Raw genomic sequence first — 20,111 nt, forward strand, 5'->3', positions numbered from 1 at the left:
ATCATGATGATAGAACATATTAGGTATTACTTCAGTCTTCGTAATTTTTTTGAGACTTGTATAAAGCCCCAAACAAGGTTTATCACAGTAAATGTTACAGCTTTATTTACTACTGCTGTGTGTGAAGGTGGATTCAGTTTTTCTATGTTAGCTGATCATGTTGTTAGGCCCTTAACTGTGGTTGCTAATGCACATGGATGTGGAGGCCAGAGACTGAGTTGGGTATCTTTCTCAGTTGGTCTTCACTGTGTTTGTTGTTTATCGAGACAGGGTTTCTCTCCGCAGCCTTGGCTGTCTTGGAATTCACTTGTAGACCAGGGTGGTCCCAGCCTCACAGAAACCCATCTGCCTCTGCCTCTCGATTGCTGGGATTAAAGGCGTATGTTACAGTCGCCTGGCTTTCACCTTAGTTTTTGAGCCAGGGTCTCTAACTGAACCTAGAGCTTACGGATTCAGCTAGACTGGCTGGCTTGTAAGCTCCAAGGAAACTCTGTCTCTACTTCTCCTGTGATGGTATTATAGGTACACCGCTGTGCCAGCAGTGAGCTCTGAACTAAGGTCTTCATACAGGTGCATCGGGAACTTCACACCTGAGCTGTATCTGCTGCCTTCTAATCTCCTTTCACTTCAGTGCTAGGCAGAGCCCAAATTAAGAAGTGTACCCACTGTGAGGTGGGTTTTTGTTTTTTCTTTGAGACAGGGTTTCTCTGTGCAGTCCTGGCTGTCCTGGAACTTGCTCTGTAGACCAGGCTGGCACATGTCTCTGATTCCCAAGTGTTGGGATTAAAGTCAAGGCATGCACCACCACCACCTGTCCCCACTCTGAGTTTTACAGTGCCTGTGCTGGTATAACACAAACTATACTGAGGTTAATATTTCCTGTCCCCACTCTGAGTTTTACAGTGCCTGTGCTGGTATAACACAAACTATACTGAGGTTAATATTTCCTGTCCCCACTCTGAGTTTTTACAGTGCCTGTGCTGGTATAACACAAACTATACTGAGGTTAATATTTCCTGTCCCCACTCTGAGTTTTACAGTGCCTGTGCTGGTATAACACAAACTATACTGAGGTTAATATTTCCTGTCCCCACTCTGAGTTTTACAGTGCCTGTGCTGGTATAACACAAACTATACTGAGGTTAATATTTCCTGTCCCCACTCTGAGTTTTACAGTGCCTGTGCTGGTATAACACAAACTATACTGAGATTAATATTTCCTGTCCCCACTCTGAGTTTTACAGTGCCTGTGCTGGTATAACACAAACTATACTGAGGTTAATATTTCCTGTCCCCACTCTGAGTTTTACAGTGCTTATGCTGGTATAACACAAACTATACTGAGGTTAATATTTCCTGTCCCCACTCTGAGTTTTACAGTGCCTGTGCTGGTATAACACAAACTATACTGAGGTTAATATTTCCTGTCCCCACTCTGAGTTTTTACAGTGCCTGTGCTGGTATAACACAAACTATACTGAGGTTAATATTTCCTGTCCCCACTCTGAGTTTTACAGTGCCTGTGCTGGTATAACACAAACTATACTGAGGTTAATATTTCCTGTCCCCACTCTGAGTTTTACAGTGCCTGTGCTGGTATAACACAAACTATACTGAGGTTAATATTTCCTGTCCCCACTCTGAGTTTTACAGTGCCTGTGCTGGTATAACACAAACTATACTGAGGTTAATATTTCCTGTCCCCACTCTGAGTTTTACAGTGCCTGTGCTGGTATAACACAAACTATACTGAGGTTAATATTTCCTGTCCCCACTCTGAGTTTTACAGTGCCTGTGCTGGTATAACACAAACTATACTGAGGTTAATATTTCCTGTCCCCACTCTGAGTTTTACAGTGCCTGTGCTGGTATAACACAAACTATACTGAGGTTAATATTTCCTGTCCCCACTCTGAGTTTTACAGTGCCTGTGCTGGTATAACACAAACTATACTGAGGTTAATATTTCCTGTCCCCACTCTGAGTTTTACAGTGCCTGTGCTGGTATAACACAAACTATACTGAGGTTAATATTTCCTGTCCCCACTCTGAGTTTTACAGTGCCTGTGCTGGTATAACACAAACTATACTGAGGTTAATATTTCCTGTCCCCACTCTGAGTTTTACAGTGCCTGTGCTGGTATAACACAAACTATACTGAGGTTAGTATTTCCTGTCCCCACTCTGAGTTTTACAGTGCCTGTGCTGGTATAACACAAACTATACTGAGGTTAATATTTCCTGTCCCCACTCTGAGTTTTACAGTGCCTGTGCTGGTATAACACAAACTATACTGAGGTTAATATTTCCTGTCCCCACTCTGAGTTTTTACAGTGCCTGTGCTGGTATAACACAAACTATACTGAGGTTAATATTTCCTGTCCCCACTCTGAGTTTTACAGTGCCTGTGCTGGTATAACACAAACTATACTGAGGTTAATATTTCCTGTCCCCACTCTGAGTTTTACAGTGCCTGTGCTGGTATAACACAAACTATACTGAGGTTAGTATTTCCTGTCCCCACTCTGAGTTTTACAGTGCCTGTGCTGGTATAACACAAACTATACTGAGGTTAATATTTCCTGTCCCCACTCTGAGTTTTACAGTGCCTGTGCTGGTATAACACAAACTATACTGAGGTTAGTATTTCCTGTCCCCACTCTGAGTTTTACAGTGCCTGTGCTGGTATAACACAAACTATACTGAGGTTAATATTTCCTGTCCCCACTCTGAGTTTTACAGTGCCTGTGCTGGTATAACACAAACTATACTGAGGTTAATATTTCCTGTCCCCACTCTGAGTTTTACAGTGCCTGTGCTGGTATAACACAAACTATACTGAGATTAATATTTCCTGTCCCCACTCTGAGTTTTACAGTGCCTGTGCTGGTATAACACAAACTATACTGAGGTTAATATTTCCTGTCCCCACTCTGAGTTTTACAGTGCCTGTGCTGGTATAACACAAACTATACTGAGATTAATATTTCCTGTCCCCACTCTGAGTTTTACAGTGCCTGTGCTGGTATAACACAAACTATACTGAGGTTAATATTTCCTGTCCCCACTCTGAGTTTTACAGTGCCTGTGCTGGTATAACACAAACTATACTGAGGTTAGTATTTCCTGTCCCCACTCTGAGTTTTACAGTGCCTGTGCTGGTATAACACAAACTATACTGAGGTTAATATTTCCTGTCCCCACTCTGAGTTTTACAGTGCCTGTGCTGGTATAACACAAACTATACTGAGGTTAATATTTCCTGTCCCCACTCTGAGTTTTTACAGTGCCTGTGCTGGTATAACACAAACTATACTGAGGTTAATATTTCCTGTCCCCACTCTGAGTTTTTACAGTGCCTGTGCTGGTATAACACAAACTATACTGAGGTTAATATTTCCTGTCCCCACTCTGAGTTTTACAGTGCCTGTGCTGGTATAACACAAACTATACTGAGGTTAATATTTCCTGTCCCCACTCTGAGTTTTACAGTGCCTGTGCTGGTATAACACAAACTATACTGAGGTTAGTATTTCCTGTCCCCACTCTGAGTTTTACAGTGCCTGTGCTGGTATAACACAAACTATACTGAGGTTAATATTTCCTGTCCCCACTCTGAGTTTTACAGTGCCTGTGCTGGTATAACACAAACTATACTGAGGTTAGTATTTCCTGTCCCCACTCTGAGTTTTACAGTGCCTGTGCTGGTATAACACAAACTATACTGAGGTTAATATTTCCTGTCCCCACTCTGAGTTTTACAGTGCCTGTGCTGGTATAACACAAACTATACTGAGGTTAATATTTCCTGTCCCCACTCTGAGTTTTACAGTGCCTGTGCTGGTATAACACAAACTATACTGAGATTAATATTTCCTGTCCCCACTCTGAGTTTTACAGTGCCTGTGCTGGTATAACACAAACTATACTGAGGTTAATATTTCCTGTCCCCACTCTGAGTTTTACAGTGCCTGTGCTGGTATAACACAAACTATACTGAGGTTAATATTTCCTGTCCCCACTCTGAGTTTTACAGTGCCTGTGCTGGTATAACACAAACTATACTGAGGTTAATATTTCCTGTCCCCACTCTGAGTTTTACAGTGCCTGTGCTGGTATAACACAAACTATACTGAGGTTAATATTTCCTGTCCCCACTCTGAGTTTTACAGTGCTTATGCTGGTATAACACAAACTATACTGAGGTTAATATTTCCTGTCCCCACTCTGAGTTTTACAGTGCCTGTGCTGGTATAACACAAACTATACTGAGATTAATATTTCCTGTCCCCACTCTGAGTTTTACAGTGCCTGTGCTGGTATAACACAAACTATACTGAGGTTAATATTTCCTGTCCCCACTCTGAGTTTTACAGTGCCTGTGCTGGTATAACACAAACTATACTGAGGTTAGTATTTCCTGTCCCCACTCTGAGTTTTACAGTGCCTGTGCTGGTATAACACAAACTATACTGAGGTTAATATTTCCTGTCCCCACTCTGAGTTTTACAGTGCCTGTGCTGGTATAACACAAACTATACTGAGGTTAGTATTTCCTGTCCCCACTCTGAGTTTTACAGTGCCTGTGCTGGTATAACACAAACTATACTGAGATTAATATTTCCTGTCCCCACTCTGAGTTTTACAGTGCCTGTGCTGGTATAACACAAACTATACTGAGGTTAATATTTCCTGTCCCCACTCTGAGTTTTACAGTGCCTGTGCTGGTATAACACAAACTATACTGAGATTAATATTTCCTGTCCCCACTCTGAGTTTTACAGTGCCTGTGCTGGTATAACACAAACTATACTGAGGTTAATATTTCCTGTCCCCACTCTGAGTTTTACAGTGCCTGTGCTGGTATAACACAAACTATACTGAGGTTAGTATTTCCTGTCCCCACTCTGAGTTTTTACAGTGCCTGTGCTGGTATAACACAAACTATACTGAGGTTAATATTTCCTGTCCCCACTCTGAGTTTTTACAGTGCCTGTGCTGGTATAACACAAACTATACTGAGGTTAATATTTCCTGTCCCCACTCTGAGTTTTACAGTGCCTGTGCTGGTATAACACAAACTATACTGAGGTTAATATTTCCTGTCCCCACTCTGAGTTTTTACAGTGCCTGTGCTGGTATAACACAAACTATACTGAGGTTAATATTTCCTGTCCCCACTCTGAGTTTTACAGTGCCTGTGCTGGTATAACACAAACTATACTGAGGTTAATATTTCCTGTCCCCACTCTGAGTTTTACAGTGCCTGTGCTGGTATAACACAAACTATACTGAGGTTAGTATTTCCTGTCCCCACTCTGAGTTTTACAGTGCCTGTGCTGGTATAACACAAACTATACTGAGGTTAATATTTCCTGTCCCCACTCTGAGTTTTACAGTGCCTGTGCTGGTATAACACAAACTATACTGAGGTTAGTATTTCCTGTCCCCACTCTGAGTTTTACAGTGCCTGTGCTGGTATAACACAAACTATACTGAGGTTAATATTTCCTGTCCCCACTCTGAGTTTTACAGTGCCTGTGCTGGTATAACACAAACTATACTGAGGTTAATATTTCCTGTCCCCACTCTGAGTTTTACAGTGCCTGTGCTGGTATAACACAAACTATACTGAGATTAATATTTCCTGTCCCCACTCTGAGTTTTACAGTGCCTGTGCTGGTATAACACAAACTATACTGAGGTTAATATTTCCTGTCCCCACTCTGAGTTTTACAGTGCCTGTGCTGGTATAACACAAACTATACTGAGGTTAATATTTCCTGTCCCCACTCTGAGTTTTACAGTGCCTGTGCTGGTATAACACAAACTATACTGAGGTTAATATTTCCTGTCCCCACTCTGAGTTTTACAGTGCCTGTGCTGGTATAACACAAACTATACTGAGGTTAATATTTCCTGTCCCCACTCTGAGTTTTACAGTGCTTATGCTGGTATAACACAAACTATACTGAGGTTAATATTTCCTGTCCCCACTCTGAGTTTTACAGTGCCTGTGCTGGTATAACACAAACTATACTGAGATTAATATTTCGTGTCCCCACTCTGAGTTTTACAGTGCCTGTGCTGGTATAACACAAACTATACTGAGGTTAATATTTCCTGTCCCCACTCTGAGTTTTACAGTGCCTGTGCTGGTATAACACAAACTATACTGAGGTTAGTATTTCCTGTCCCCACTCTGAGTTTTACAGTGCCTGTGCTGGTATAACACAAACTATACTGAGGTTAATATTTCCTGTCCCCACTCTGAGTTTTACAGTGCCTGTGCTGGTATAACACAAACTATACTGAGGTTAGTATTTCCTGTCCCCACTCTGAGTTTTACAGTGCCTGTGCTGGTATAACACAAACTATACTGAGATTAATATTTCCTGTCCCCACTCTGAGTTTTACAGTGCCTGTGCTGGTATAACACAAACTATACTGAGGTTAATATTTCCTGTCCCCACTCTGAGTTTTACAGTGCCTGTGCTGGTATAACACAAACTATACTGAGGTTAGTATTTCCTGTCCCCACTCTGAGTTTTTACAGTGCCTGTGCTGGTATAACACAAACTATACTGAGGTTAATATTTCCTGTCCCCACTCTGAGTTTTTACAGTGCCTGTGCTGGTATAACACAAACTATACTGAGGTTAATATTTCCTGTCCCCACTCTGAGTTTTACAGTGCCTGTGCTGGTATAACACAAACTATACTGAGGTTAATATTTCCTGTCCCCACTCTGAGTTTTTACAGTGCCTGTGCTGGTATAACACAAACTATACTGAGGTTAATATTTCCTGTCCCCACTCTGAGTTTTACAGTGCCTGTGCTGGTATAACACAAACTATACTGAGGTTAATATTTCCTGTCCCCACTCTGAGTTTTACAGTGCCTGTGCTGGTATAACACAAACTATACTGAGATTAATATTTCCTGTCCCCACTCTGAGTTTTACAGTGCTTATGCTGGTATAACACAAACTATACTGAGGTTAATATTTCCTGTCCCCACTCTGAGTTTTACAGTGCCTGTGCTGGTATAACACAAACTATACTGAGATTAATATTTCCTGTCCCCACTCTGAGTTTTACAGTGCTTATGCTGGTATAACACAAACTATACTGAGGTTAATATTTCCTGTCCCCACTCTGAGTTTTACAGTGCCTGTGCTGGTATAACACAAACTATACTGAGGTTAATATTTCCTGTCCCCACTCTGAGTTTTACAGTGCCTGTGCTGGTATAACACAAACTATACTGAGATTAATATTTCCTGTCCCCACTCTGAGTTTTACAGTGCTTATGCTGGTATAACACAAACTATACTGAGGTTAATATTTCCTGTCCCCACTCTGAGTTTTACAGTGCCTGTGCTGGTATAACACAAACTATACTGAGGTTAATATTTCCTGTCCCCACTCTGAGTTTTACAGTGCCTGTGCTGGTATAACACAAACTATACTGAGGTTAATATTTCCTGTCCCCACTCTGAGTTTTACAGTGCCTGTGCTGGTATAACACAAACTATACTGAGGTTAATATTTCCTGTCCCCACTCTGAGTTTTACAGTGCCTGTGCTGGTATAACACAAACTATACTGAGGTTAATATTTCCTGTCCCCACTCTGAGTTTTACAGTGCCTGTGCTGGTATAACACAAACTATACTGAGGTTAATATTTCCTGTCCCCACTCTGAGTTTTACAGTGCCTGTGCTGGTATAACACAAACTATACTGAGGTTAATATTTCCTGTCCCCACTCTGAGTTTTACAGTGCCTGTGCTGGTATAACACAAACTATACTGAGGTTAATATTTCCTGTCCCCACTCTGAGTTTTTACAGTGCCTGTGCTGGTATAACACAAACTATACTGAGGTTAGTATTTCCTGTCCCCACTCTGAGTTTTACAGTGCCTGTGCTGGTATAACACAAACTATACTGAGGTTAATATTTCCTGTCCCCACTCTGAGTTTTACAGTGCCTGTGCTGGTATAACACAAACTATACTGAGGTTAGTATTTCCTGTCCCCACTCTGAGTTTTACAGTGCCTGTGCTGGTATAACACAAACTATACTGAGGTTAATATTTCCTGTCCCCACTCTGAGTTTTACAGTGCCTGTGCTGGTATAACACAAACTATACTGAGGTTAATATTTCCTGTCCCCACTCTGAGTTTTACAGTGCCTGTGCTGGTATAACACAAACTATACTGAGGTTAATATTTCCTGTCCCCACTCTGAGTTTTACAGTCCCTGTGCTGGTATAACACAAACTATACTGAGGTTAATATTTCCTGTCCCCACTCTGAGTTTTACAGTGCCTGTGCTGGTATAACACAAACTATACTGAGGTTAATATTTCCTGTCCCCACTCTGAGTTTTACAGTGCCTGTGCTGGTATAACACAAACTATACTGAGGTTAATATTTCCTGTCCCCACTCTGAGTTTTACAGTGCCTGTGCTGGTATAACACAAACTATACTGAGGTTAGTATTTCCTGTCCCCACTCTGAGTTTTACAGTGCCTGTGCTGGTATAACACAAACTATACTGAGGTTAATATTTCCTGTCCCCACTCTGAGTTTTACAGTGCCTGTGCTGGTATAACACAAACTATACTGAGGTTAATATTTCCTGTCCCCACTCTGAGTTTTACAGTGCCTGTGCTGGTATAACACAAACTATACTGAGGTTAATATTTCCTGTCCCCACTCTGAGTTTTACAGTGCCTGTGCTGGTATAACACAAACTATACTGAGGTTAATATTTCCTGTCCCCACTCTGAGTTTTACAGTGCCTGTGCTGGTATAACACAAACTATACTGAGGTTAATATTTCCTGTCCCCACTCTGAGTTTTTACAGTGCCTGTGCTGGTATAACACAAACTATACTGAGGTTAATATTTCCTGTCCCCACTCTGAGTTTTACAGTGCCTGTGCTGGTATAACACAAACTATACTGAGGTTAATATTTCCTGTCCCCACTCTGAGTTTTACAGTGCCTGTGCTGGTATAACACAAACTATACTGAGGTTAATATTTCCTGTCCCCACTCTGAGTTTTACAGTGCCTGTGCTGGTATAACACAAACTATACTGAGGTTAATATTTCCTGTCCCCACTCTGAGTTTTACAGTGCCTGTGCTGGTATAACACAAACTATACTGAGGTTAATATTTCCTGTCCCCACTCTGAGTTTTTACAGTGCCTGTGCTGGTATAACACAAACTATACTGAGGTTAATATTTCCTGTCCCCACTCTGAGTTTTACAGTGCCTGTGCTGGTATAACACAAACTATACTGAGGTTAATATTTCCTGTCCCCACTCTGAGTTTTACAGTGCCTGTGCTGGTATAACACAAACTATACTGAGGTTAATATTTCCTGTCCCCACTCTGAGTTTTTACAGTGCCTGTGCTGGTATAACACAAACTATACTGAGGTTAATATTTCCTGTCCCCACTCTGAGTTTTACAGTGCCTGTGCTGGTATAACACAAACTATACTGAGGTTAATATTTCCTGTCCCCACTCTGAGTTTTTACAGTGCCTGTGCTGGTATAACACAAACTATACTGAGGTTAGTATTTCCTGTCCCCACTCTGAGTTTTACAGTGCCTGTGCTGGTATAACACAAACTATACTGAGGTTAATATTTCCTGTCCCCACTCTGAGTTTTACAGTGCCTGTGCTGGTATAACACAAACTATACTGAGGTTAATATTTCCTGTCCCCACTCTGAGTTTTACAGTGCCTGTGCTGGTATAACACAAACTATACTGAGGTTAATATTTCCTGTCCCCACTCTGAGTTTTACAGTGCCTGTGCTGGTATAACACAAACTATACTGAGGTTAATATTTCCTGTCCCCACTCTGAGTTTTACAGTGCTTATGCTGGTATAACACAAACTATACTGAGGTTAATATTTCCTGTCCCCACTCTGAGTTTTACAGTGCCTGTGCTGGTATAACACAAACTATACTGAGGTTAATATTTCCTGTCCCCACTCTGAGTTTTACAGTGCCTGTGCTGGTATAACACAAACTATACTGAGGTTAATATTTCCTGTCCCCACTCTGAGTTTTACAGTGCCTGTGCTGGTATAACACAAACTATACTGAGGTTAGTATTTCCTGTCCTCACTCTGAGTTTTACAGTGCCTGTGCTGGTATAACACAAACTATACTGAGGTTAATATTTCCTGTCCCCACTCTGAGTTTTACAGTGCCTGTGCTGGTATAACACAAACTATACTGAGGTTAGTATTTCCTGTCCCCACTCTGAGTTTTACAGTGCCTGTGCTGGTATAACACAAACTATACTGAGATTAATATTTCCTGTCCCCACTCTGAGTTTTACAGTGCCTGTGCTGGTATAACACAAACTATACTGAGGTTAATATTTCCTGTCCCCACTCTGAGTTTTACAGTGCCTGTGCTGGTATAACACAAACTATACTGAGGTTAATATTTCCTGTCCCCACTCTGAGTTTTACAGTGCCTGTGCTGGTATAACACAAACTATACTGAGGTTAGTATTTCCTGTCCCCACTCTGAGTTTTACAGTGCCTGTGCTGGTATAACACAAACTATACTGAGGTTAATATTTCCTGTCCCCACTCTGAGTTTTACAGTGCCTGTGCTGGTATAACACAAACTATACTGAGGTTAATATTTCCTGTCCCCACTCTGAGTTTTTACAGTGCCTGTGCTGGTATAACACAAACTATACTGAGATTAATATTTCCTGTCCCCACTCTGAGTTTTACAGTGCCTGTGCTGGTATAACACAAACTATACTGAGGTTAATATTTCCTGTCCCCACTCTGAGTTTTTACAGTGCCTATGCTGGTATAATACAAACTATACTGAGATTAATATTTTCCTGATGGGTAAAAGACATTTTGTTCACTTCTGGGTAAAGAGCTGACTGGAATAGGGAATCCCTGTTTGTTTCCTGTTTTGTTTTGTTTTGTTGTTTGTTTGTTTTTTGTTTTCCCCCAAGACAGGGTCTTACTATGTAGCTCTGGCTGTCCTGGAACTCCCTGTGGAGACCAGGCCAGCCTCAAACTCAAAGAGATCCACCTGCCAGATTCTTGAGTGATGGGATTAAAGCAGTGGTTCTTTCAACCATCCTAATGATGTGGCCCTTTAATACAGTTCCTCATATTGTGATGACTCCCATCCCTAAAATTATTTCATAGCTACTTCATAACTGTAAATTTGCTAAAATTGTAATCTAAATATCTGACATGCAGGATATCTGATATGTGACTGCCAAAGGCGTTGTGACCCGAAGCTCGAGAACCACTGGATTAAAGATATGCGCTACTACACCTATCAATCTCTGCTTGTATTTTTACTGCAAGGATCTAATCTCTGTCCTCATGCTTGCACAGCAAACACTTTGTCCACTGAACCTTCTTCCCAGCCCCACAACAATTCTTACAAAGGTGTTTACCTATGTGTGAAATTATTAAAAATTTAAAAACAGCAACAATAACAAAAAAAAAAACCTTGAGTTAAATCAATTTTAATAGAAAAGAAGTTATTGAAAATACAGGAGCTCTTCATATCACAGTAGAATACTCTGGTAAATCATTGGTCATAATTTAGGTATATCTCAGTTATAAAACTATACCTTTAAAAATGTACAATTTCCAGTGTGATAACAATTTTGTAATGAGATTGCACTTGTAATGAACACTGCTCTCCCTGAGTCCACCACCTCAGATGCCACCTTCCCTCCCACCCCAGGAGCAGCAGAGGACTGCTAGAGAATGCCCTCCTCCCAGGGGGATGTACTGACCCACATGGAGAGCTCTGACAACATCCCACACAGGGGTAAAACACTTAGAACCTGATTCTGCATTTCAGTCTTCCAGCCCAAAGCACAACACTCAAAAGTACTCAGCTCCTTTCTCTCTGTTGTTTTTTACTGAGAGCCTGGGTCATTCTCAATAGGGTCAAACTTAGAAACTGAACCCAGAATGTTACCCCCAGACCCTCAGCCACAACAGACCGTACCATGTATGCTTCCTCAGAACCTGGCACATAATAGACATTCACTGAATGCTTGTAGGGTGACCAGGACCCCTCCTGTGTCTAGCAGGTATGGCTAGTGAGCCATAGAAACTTATGGCACCAGAGGAGCATTATTTAAAAAGATATTCCTTCACATGAACTCCAAGAAACAGCAGCCTCTACACGGAAAGTGATGCTTGTGCCATCTTACTGATCAGTTTGTTGAGAGCTCGAACTTTTTCTTCCAGGACACAGTTTTTCTTCTCAGCACCTCGCTGCTTCTCCTCTGTGAGCTGAACAACTTTCATGAGGTGGGCATTCTCCACATACAGTTCCTTAAGCAGCAGGTCGGACCTAGTGTTCTTCTCCAGCTAGACAGGGAAGAGAGCCACATTTTCCTGTGAACTGCTGTGGGCTGATAGGTCAGCCTGCCCCTTATCCTCTACTCCAGCACTGCCCTTGGTGTTCTTGAGGTCAGACACACATACTGGATACAATGACAATGTCTGTTCCCTGATACAAGGAAGGAAAGTGAGAATCTGCAGAACTATTTGGGGAAAACGTAAGATAATTTTATGATCATTTTTGCTTTGAAACAAAAAGCCCTACAAGGGTAAAACAATGAAACCTTGAAGTCTCCAGAGTGCTTGGTTCTTGTCTGTGTGCTCTTCCTTGGTGATGCCACACAGGACACACTGAGTCGTTACAGCCATCCTCACAGCCAGGTGTGTGAGCCAGGTGCTATATACAGGGAGGCTGGACAGGTTTCACTGATGGAGACACTGCTTCAGGCAGCAGCCCTCGTCCTTGTTCAAGACACACACAGGCACAAGAGCTGAGCACTGGGCTCCATGAGGCCATATGGAATATACGGACATAGACATTGTGCCCACACTGGCAACACCACTGCTGTGACAGAACACACTAACAATGGCACAGACAGAAACATAAGGCAAAGGAACCGGAGCAGTGTATGCCATTATGGGTGAGATGAACAGGGGAGAGCCCATCTGAAAACAGAGGTATGAATAAGCCAAGAAGCTAGTCAAAGCTGGCCATGAGCACTGCAAGCGGAGAAAAGGCTACATACAAAGACCCGTGGCTGGCAGGTGTGAAGAGCTGTGGTTGGAGAGACTTGTTGGAGTGGAAGTGAAAACAGGCTGGCCTGGCTTAGTTTTGAGTGAGTGGCAGCTTTCAGGCTGTGCCTAGCCTTGGACGGCTCCACGTTATAAAGCAACAGCCTTGGCTGAAATCACTTTGTTTTGAAAATTACTGTGGCAAGAAATGGATGGCCGTGTCCTGTATACTCAAGTAAACAAGCCATGAGGAGGTACCAACTGAGTGTCAGCTGTGTATATACAAAGTCGCATCAGAAGCGCCAGGCACTTGAGCTCATCAGCCAGCCACACCAGTGCCAAACCCTCGCCTCAAACTACAAAGGGAGGGCTAGTGGAGGACTAGAATGTGGCAGGCACATACCTGGTCAGGAGGTCCCTCAGCACAAGCCTCATCCAGGAGTACTGTCACAGTGAAGGACTTCTGCCTCTTTCCTGGGCTCCAGTTCAAGTGTAGTTTCACCTACATGTGACACTCAACAACCCTACCTGTGCTAAGGTTTCTGTCTCAGCCTCTGAAGTGAGATCCCTGAGGCAGCCTTCACAGAGAACCGGAAGGGCATCTGATGACTGACAAGCCAAAAGATGAACCAATAGTGTCCATCCTGAGACTGCAGCCACAACTTTGACATGATGTGCAAATACAGTATGGTATGTATTGAGAAGTCCATCTCCCTGGATTAGTAACTACTAATTTAAAGAATTATGCACTTTCTGCCTGTAATTCTGAATGATCCCCACAATGGATCTCAGGTTCTGGGGACACAGACTTCCTGGGCCACTGAGAGGAGAGTCCACTGAGGAAGGGCAAGAGGCTGCACTCACCTGCTCTCGAAGTTCCTCCACCTTCTCCTGGAGCAGCCACTCCACATTGTGTAACCGAGCCTCAGCATCCTCCACTTGGTCCTCCCTGGCCTTCAGTTGCTGTTTGTATTCTTCCTGTACAAAAGTTGCAGTTTTTGCACTTATAAGCAAATCCCTGAGTTGTTTTGTAAATAAAAAATGACTAACTGTAGAAATCTGAGTGACACGGATGATCTGCTACCTGTGCAGATATCAACAGTGTCTCTACGGCTCTGAAGTAACCACCTTTTTCTAGTTCAGAGAGACCCTGTGGACTGCTCTGTCCACAGGATCTTCATCATAAATGGGCGATGTCAAAAGATGATATTCCATAATGGTATCATTCTTCAGTTATTTCCATTGGTGGCCGACTACGATGGTATGACATAAACACAGAATGTGTTTAGGAGGACCTCGGGACTTGGGCTGGAGGGGCCTATGAGGTTAGCTGGCTTCTTACTCTTCAACTATGAGAGAACTCACCATGACCCTATTCTACCCACAGCTTCTATAAGATGTCCTTTGCCATTCCAGCTTCCTTGCCCTCACCCTCAGCTAGCCTGAAATGGCACATCCCCACCCACCTGCTGTGCATTTAGTCGTCTCCCAGCCTCCTCCTCCTTGAGGTTGAGTAGGTGCTGCAGCTCAGCTTCATGAGCTCCAGGAACCAAATGACCTATCTGATCTTGCAGACGTTGAACAACACAGCCATGCTGGGACTGTGCTTCCTCCAGTCTCAGCTGGACATTGTGCAGCTATAAGGATAAGTTTTGACATGACTGATGAATGCAGACATAGTGAAAGGTGCTAGTGTTATAGTCTGTGTTTAGATTACCCCAGAGAGGGCAGAAGAGCTCACTCCCTGTGCTGTGGGACCTGCCTAGGTGTATACAGGGACTTGGAACCACGATCCCAGTAGTCACAGTGTTTCCATGCAATGTGATAGGGAAAGACTGTCTGTAACCCTCAGAACAACAGCTCTGGTTCTTGTTGCTGGATCGGGTTCTGTTCCATTCACTGTCCATCACAGCCTACTTCATGTGACCAGAGTGAGGTGTAAGCCATGTGAACCTCACCTGGTTTCCTTACATGGGGAATTCACAGTTCTGAGACTTAGCTATGACTCAGGTACTATATTGTGATTAATATACAGGAATTGAGAATTCAGGCACAGGGATGAAACTGACTGTAGCATAAAGTCCTAAACCCAGGGAACCAGAGCTACAGAGCTCAGCATGGCTATGAGCAGTCACTGCTATTAACATATGCATAATAACTTTGTCAAGTCCTTCAATCAAGCAATTAAAGGGAGGAATGAAACACAAGTTCAATGAATTTGATGCTGGATGCTTCATCTAAAACACAGAACACCCTTGGCAGCTTAAAAGAACTGGCTGCCACAGTCTATACACCTCTGAGACCCCAGAGACAAGAATGGGACATACCTCCATCAGAGATCCTGTTTGAGGCAAAGCTGATCTGTTTATGTTAACAATAGAATTGGAATAGCCCTGAGCCTGATGAGTTTCTGATCAGCTGTGGAGCATCAGGTTGGCCAAATAACATTTGGGGGCTGGATGAGTCATGGCAACTGTCAGCCTACTTTTCATGGCCTAGGACTGGACCAACTACCTCCAACCACCTCACCTACCCACCTGGCCCTGACTTTCTTCAAGGCTTTCTGTCATCTTTGCCTGTGACAGTTGTAAGCGCTGGCATTCCTCATTCACACGTTCAAGTTCAACTTCAAGGTTTTGGATTTGGTCACCCTGTTTGTAAAAAAACATTTTCATAATTAAAAGCAGACCCTAAAATGCAGAAACTGAAACCAGAAAGTTATCAACAAGAAAAAACAAGATAAATTATGATCTCTCCCCTGACCCTGAGAGCCCGAGGCCCACACTTAATTTCTTTGCCCTCTTCTACACAAGTTCACATCTCCTGTGAACTCGTATCAGAAAGCACAGAGTCATGCAGTGCTGTCCTCCTTATGAAACCTGGATTATTCCCAAACACTGCTACTTGAGAACTTGGTATCTAATGGCTGTGCCATCATTTACTCATTCACCTACTGCTGATGTTCAAATTGATTCTGGTCCTGTTTCAATATTATAAATAGGACATCAATAAAAACAAATCTAGCTAAATCGATAATGTTTTTAGGTGCAGTCTTCACAAGCAGAATTACAAAGCTAATGTGCGGGGACACTTCTGGGTCCTTGCTGTTGATCTTATCATTTGCTTTCCTACGACCCACAGTAACCCAATATGCTCCGCTTTCTACATCCTGGTGTCTTTGCCAAATCGGCTCAGGCTGATCCATTTCTCCAGGGCTTGCCCTTTATTTCACTTGTTGGGAAACCCACCTACTTGCTCAGCCTCCACCACCCAGTGGGCCCGCCTTCCAACCATCCACCAAGGTTTGCAGGACACCGTGGCTCCTAACCTGCTGCTCCTCCCGGCATCCTGCCTCCTCCAGCTTCTGCATTAACAGTTGGATGGCAATGCGATTTTCCTCCTTCTGGGTGTGGAGGGCAGAAGTGTCTCCTTCTAGTTGAAGGATCCTGCAGTTAAGCTGTGACAATTCATCCTTGTATTTCTGAGTCTAGAGCAAAAAGAGTTCAAATACAATTTTTATGTACATAATCTGAATTTATTAATTTATGAAAGTAGAAAAGACCTTCCTTAGCTTTAGCTCCAAAGGAGAAATTTACCATAAATATATACAACAAGAAGTTGAGTCTAAGGCTGTAGAGATGGCTCAGGGGTTAGCACTGGTTGTTCTTCCAGAGACCCTGAGTTTAATTCCCAGCAACCAAGGGGAATTTTTGGTGGCTCATGACCATCTATAACGAAATCTGGTATCCTCTTCTGACATGCAGGCAGAACACTGTATATATAATAAATAAATGAAGATATATCCAGGACCTAGAAGATATCTGGAAATCTTTCCCTGTAGCTTCTTCATTCATTGCATAGTTTTTTGTCTGAATAACTTTCTTTAGAGCACAAGCAGAAATCCATACATCACAGATCTCTACAGGAAGAAAGATTTACAATCTCTGCATCCTAACTCCAAGTCTTCATGAGAAAGAAACACTGATCCACTGTTGTTCAAATTCCTCCTGTCAGTCTTATCAGTTGTGACTGATGCACCCAGGTTCCTGTTTGTCATTTGACTGGACATGTGCCCAATGAGGGAGCTACCCTGTGCTTCCACCAGTCTCAATGGGACTCACTAGAAACAGTATCTACTTGACCCTCTTGGATACTGACCTTCAGTACCTCTGCCTAGGACACGCCCAGAACCTGGCCCCACCGAGAAGGACCATGCACACACACACACACACACACACACACACACACACACACACACACTAGGAACACCACTGATCTCCCCAGATATCCAGTCTTCTCAGCAACATCTCTGATGATGCTGATCAAGGATGCCATTAGAGATGTGCCAGGCTCATTCTCTAACCCCTTCACTCTGCAAACAAGACAAAATAGCTGGCTTAGACACACACACATACACGGAGAGAGAGAGAGAGAGAGAGAGAGAGAGAGCTGACAGTTATAGGAATATGTCAGCTGCTTACTGTGAAATCTTTAGATCACTGAAGCAATGTGACTATGGAATGACTAATAGGAGCTAGCAGCATTAGGTCTCTTCAGCGTTACAGCAAGAAATGCAATTGTTGGAGAGATATCTGCTGATGTATTTAAGAGCAGTGTCATGATACAACTCAGAAGAACACACACACAGGACATACAGCAATAATTAGAAACTGTTGCTACACAGAAACTGTTGGTCCTCAACTCCCAAAAAAATGGTGACGCATGACAAAACAACCCGAAAGGCTACATTTTAGATAGTTCTATTTACATTATTCTTTGAAATGACATTTTTGGGAAGGAGGGAAGATTAGGGTTGCCAGGTGGGAAAAATGGCTTAGCAATTAAATGGCAACAGGGATTCCCTAATACAAACATCAATCACATGTCTGTGAAGAACACAGGAGTCTACTGAGGTGATACAATTATGCAGGGTCCAGTGCATAAGCAACCAGTGAGGACAGATATGAAAATCGGGGGATCTAAATATGCTCCAAGAGCTGATCAACACCACATCTTGGCTGTGATATTGTTAAGGACTGAATTCCTAAGCACAGCACCCCAGAGTGTTGGCTAGATTTGGAAAGAAGACCTTTAAAGAGTAACTGATACGAATTGCTAAAATAATCCTCTACAGTAAAAGACCTTCTGGAGGTATCTCCATCCCTGATCTCAAGCTGTACTATAGAGCAACAGTAATAAAAACTGCATGGTTCTGGCATAGAAACAGACTGGTAGATCAATGGAACTGAATAGAAGACCCAGAAATAAACCAACACACCTATGGACACCTGATCTTTGACAAAGATGCCAAAACCATACAATGGAAAAAACAAACAAACTAAAAAAAAAAACAACCATACAATGGAAAAAAGATAGCATCTTCAACAAATGGTGCTGGTCTAACTGGATGTCTACATGCAGAAAAATGAAAATAGATCCATACTTATCACCCTGCACAAAACTAAAGGTCCAAGTGGATCAAAGACCTCAACATAAAACCAGACACATTAAATCGGTTAGAAGAAAAAGTGGGGAAGACCCTAGAACTCATTGGTACAGGAGACAACTTCCTGAACAGAACACCAACAGCACAGGCTCTAAGAGCAACAACAATCAATAAATGGAACCTCATGAAACTGAAAAGCTTCTGTAAAGCAAAGGACACCGTCATCAAAACAAAGCGACTGCCTACAGATTGGGAAAGAATTTTCATCAACCCTCTATTTGACAGAGGGCTAATATCTAAGAACTAAAGAAGTTGAAAAGCAACAGATCAAGTTATCCAATTAAAAAATGGGAAACAGAGCTAAACAGAGAATTCTCGATAGAGGAATATCAAATGGCAGAGAAACACTTAAAGAAATGTTCAACGTCATTAGCCATCAGGGAAATGCAAATCAAAACAACCCTGAGATTTCACCTTACACCCATCAGAATGGCCAAGATCAAAAACTCAAGTGACAACACATGCTGGAGAGGTTGTGGAGAAAGGGGAACCCTCCTCCATTGCTGGTGGGAATGTAAACTGGTATAACCATTCTGGAAATTAATCTGGCGCTTTCTTAGACAACAAGGAATAGCGCTTCCTCAAGACCCAGCTATACCACCCCTAGGAACATACCCAAAAGATGCTTAAGTACACAATAAGGACATTTGCTCAACCATGTTTGTAGCAGCTTTATTTGCAACAGCCAGAAGCTGGAAACAGCCCAGATGCCCCTCAACTGAAGAATGGATACAGAAATTGTGGTACATTTACACAATGGAATACTACTCAGCAATTAAAAACAAGGAAATCATGAAATTTGCAGGTAAATGGTAGGATCTGGAAAGGATCATCCTGAGTGAGCTGTCCCAGAAGCAGAAAGACACACATGGTATATACTGACTCATATAGACATATAACATAGAATAAACCTACTAAAATCTGTATACCTAAAGAAACTAATCAAGGGGGAGGACTCTGGCTAAAATGCTCAATCCCCACTCCAAAGGCAAAGAGGATGGACATTAAAAGAAGAAGAAAACAGGAAACAAGTTAGGAGCCTCCCACAGAGGGCCTCTGAAAGGCTCTGCCCTGCAGACTATCAAAACAGATGTTGAGACTGGCCAAATTTTGGGCAGAATGCAGGGAATCTTATGTAAGAAGTGGGAAATAATAGTAAGAGCTGGAGAGGACAGGAGGTCCACAAGGAGAGTAACAGAACCAAAAAATTTGAGCACAGGGATCTTTCCTGAGACTCATACTCCAATCAAGTACCATGCATGGAGATAACCTAGAACCCCTGCACAGACGTAGCCCATGGTAGTTCAGTGTCCAAGTGGGTTCCATAGTAATGGGAACAGGGACTGCTTCTGACATGAACTGATTGGCCTGCTCTTTGATCACCTCCACCTGAGGGGGGAGCAGTCTTACCAGGCCACAGAGGAAGACAATGCAGCCACTCCTGATGAGACTTAACAGACTAGGATCAGAAGGAAGAAAAAGAAACCCTCCCCTAC

At 42.6% G+C, this 20,111-nt stretch overlaps 1 protein-coding gene across 3 annotated transcripts in view; it reads right to left on the reverse strand.

Annotated features, from left to right (window-relative positions):
* Nucleotides 1–11,526: 11,526 nt before the first annotated feature.
* Ninl (ninein like) overlaps nt 11,527–20,111 on the reverse strand; it is an 87,575-nt gene continuing 78,990 nt past the window's right edge. For 2 of the 3 annotated variants that reach the window (XM_060383115.1, XM_060383113.1), the window contains 5 exons: nt 16,438–16,596; nt 15,647–15,760; nt 14,576–14,746; nt 13,974–14,087; nt 11,527–12,404 (listed from right to left, as the gene is read on the reverse strand). In XM_060383115.1, the coding sequence (XP_060239098.1) occupies nt 12,213–12,404; nt 13,974–14,087; nt 14,576–14,746; nt 15,647–15,760; nt 16,438–16,596 (750 nt within the window). In that variant the 3' untranslated portion in view covers nt 11,527–12,212. The remainder of the gene's footprint in view (nt 12,405–13,973; nt 14,088–14,575; nt 14,747–15,646; nt 15,761–16,437; nt 16,597–20,111) is intronic. The other variant, XM_060383114.1, reaches the window with a different exon arrangement.

This window comes from Meriones unguiculatus, chromosome 4 (assembly GCF_030254825.1).
Source record: "Meriones unguiculatus strain TT.TT164.6M chromosome 4, Bangor_MerUng_6.1, whole genome shotgun sequence".
In the NCBI taxonomy this organism is placed as follows: Eukaryota; Metazoa; Chordata; class Mammalia; order Rodentia; family Muridae; genus Meriones; species Meriones unguiculatus.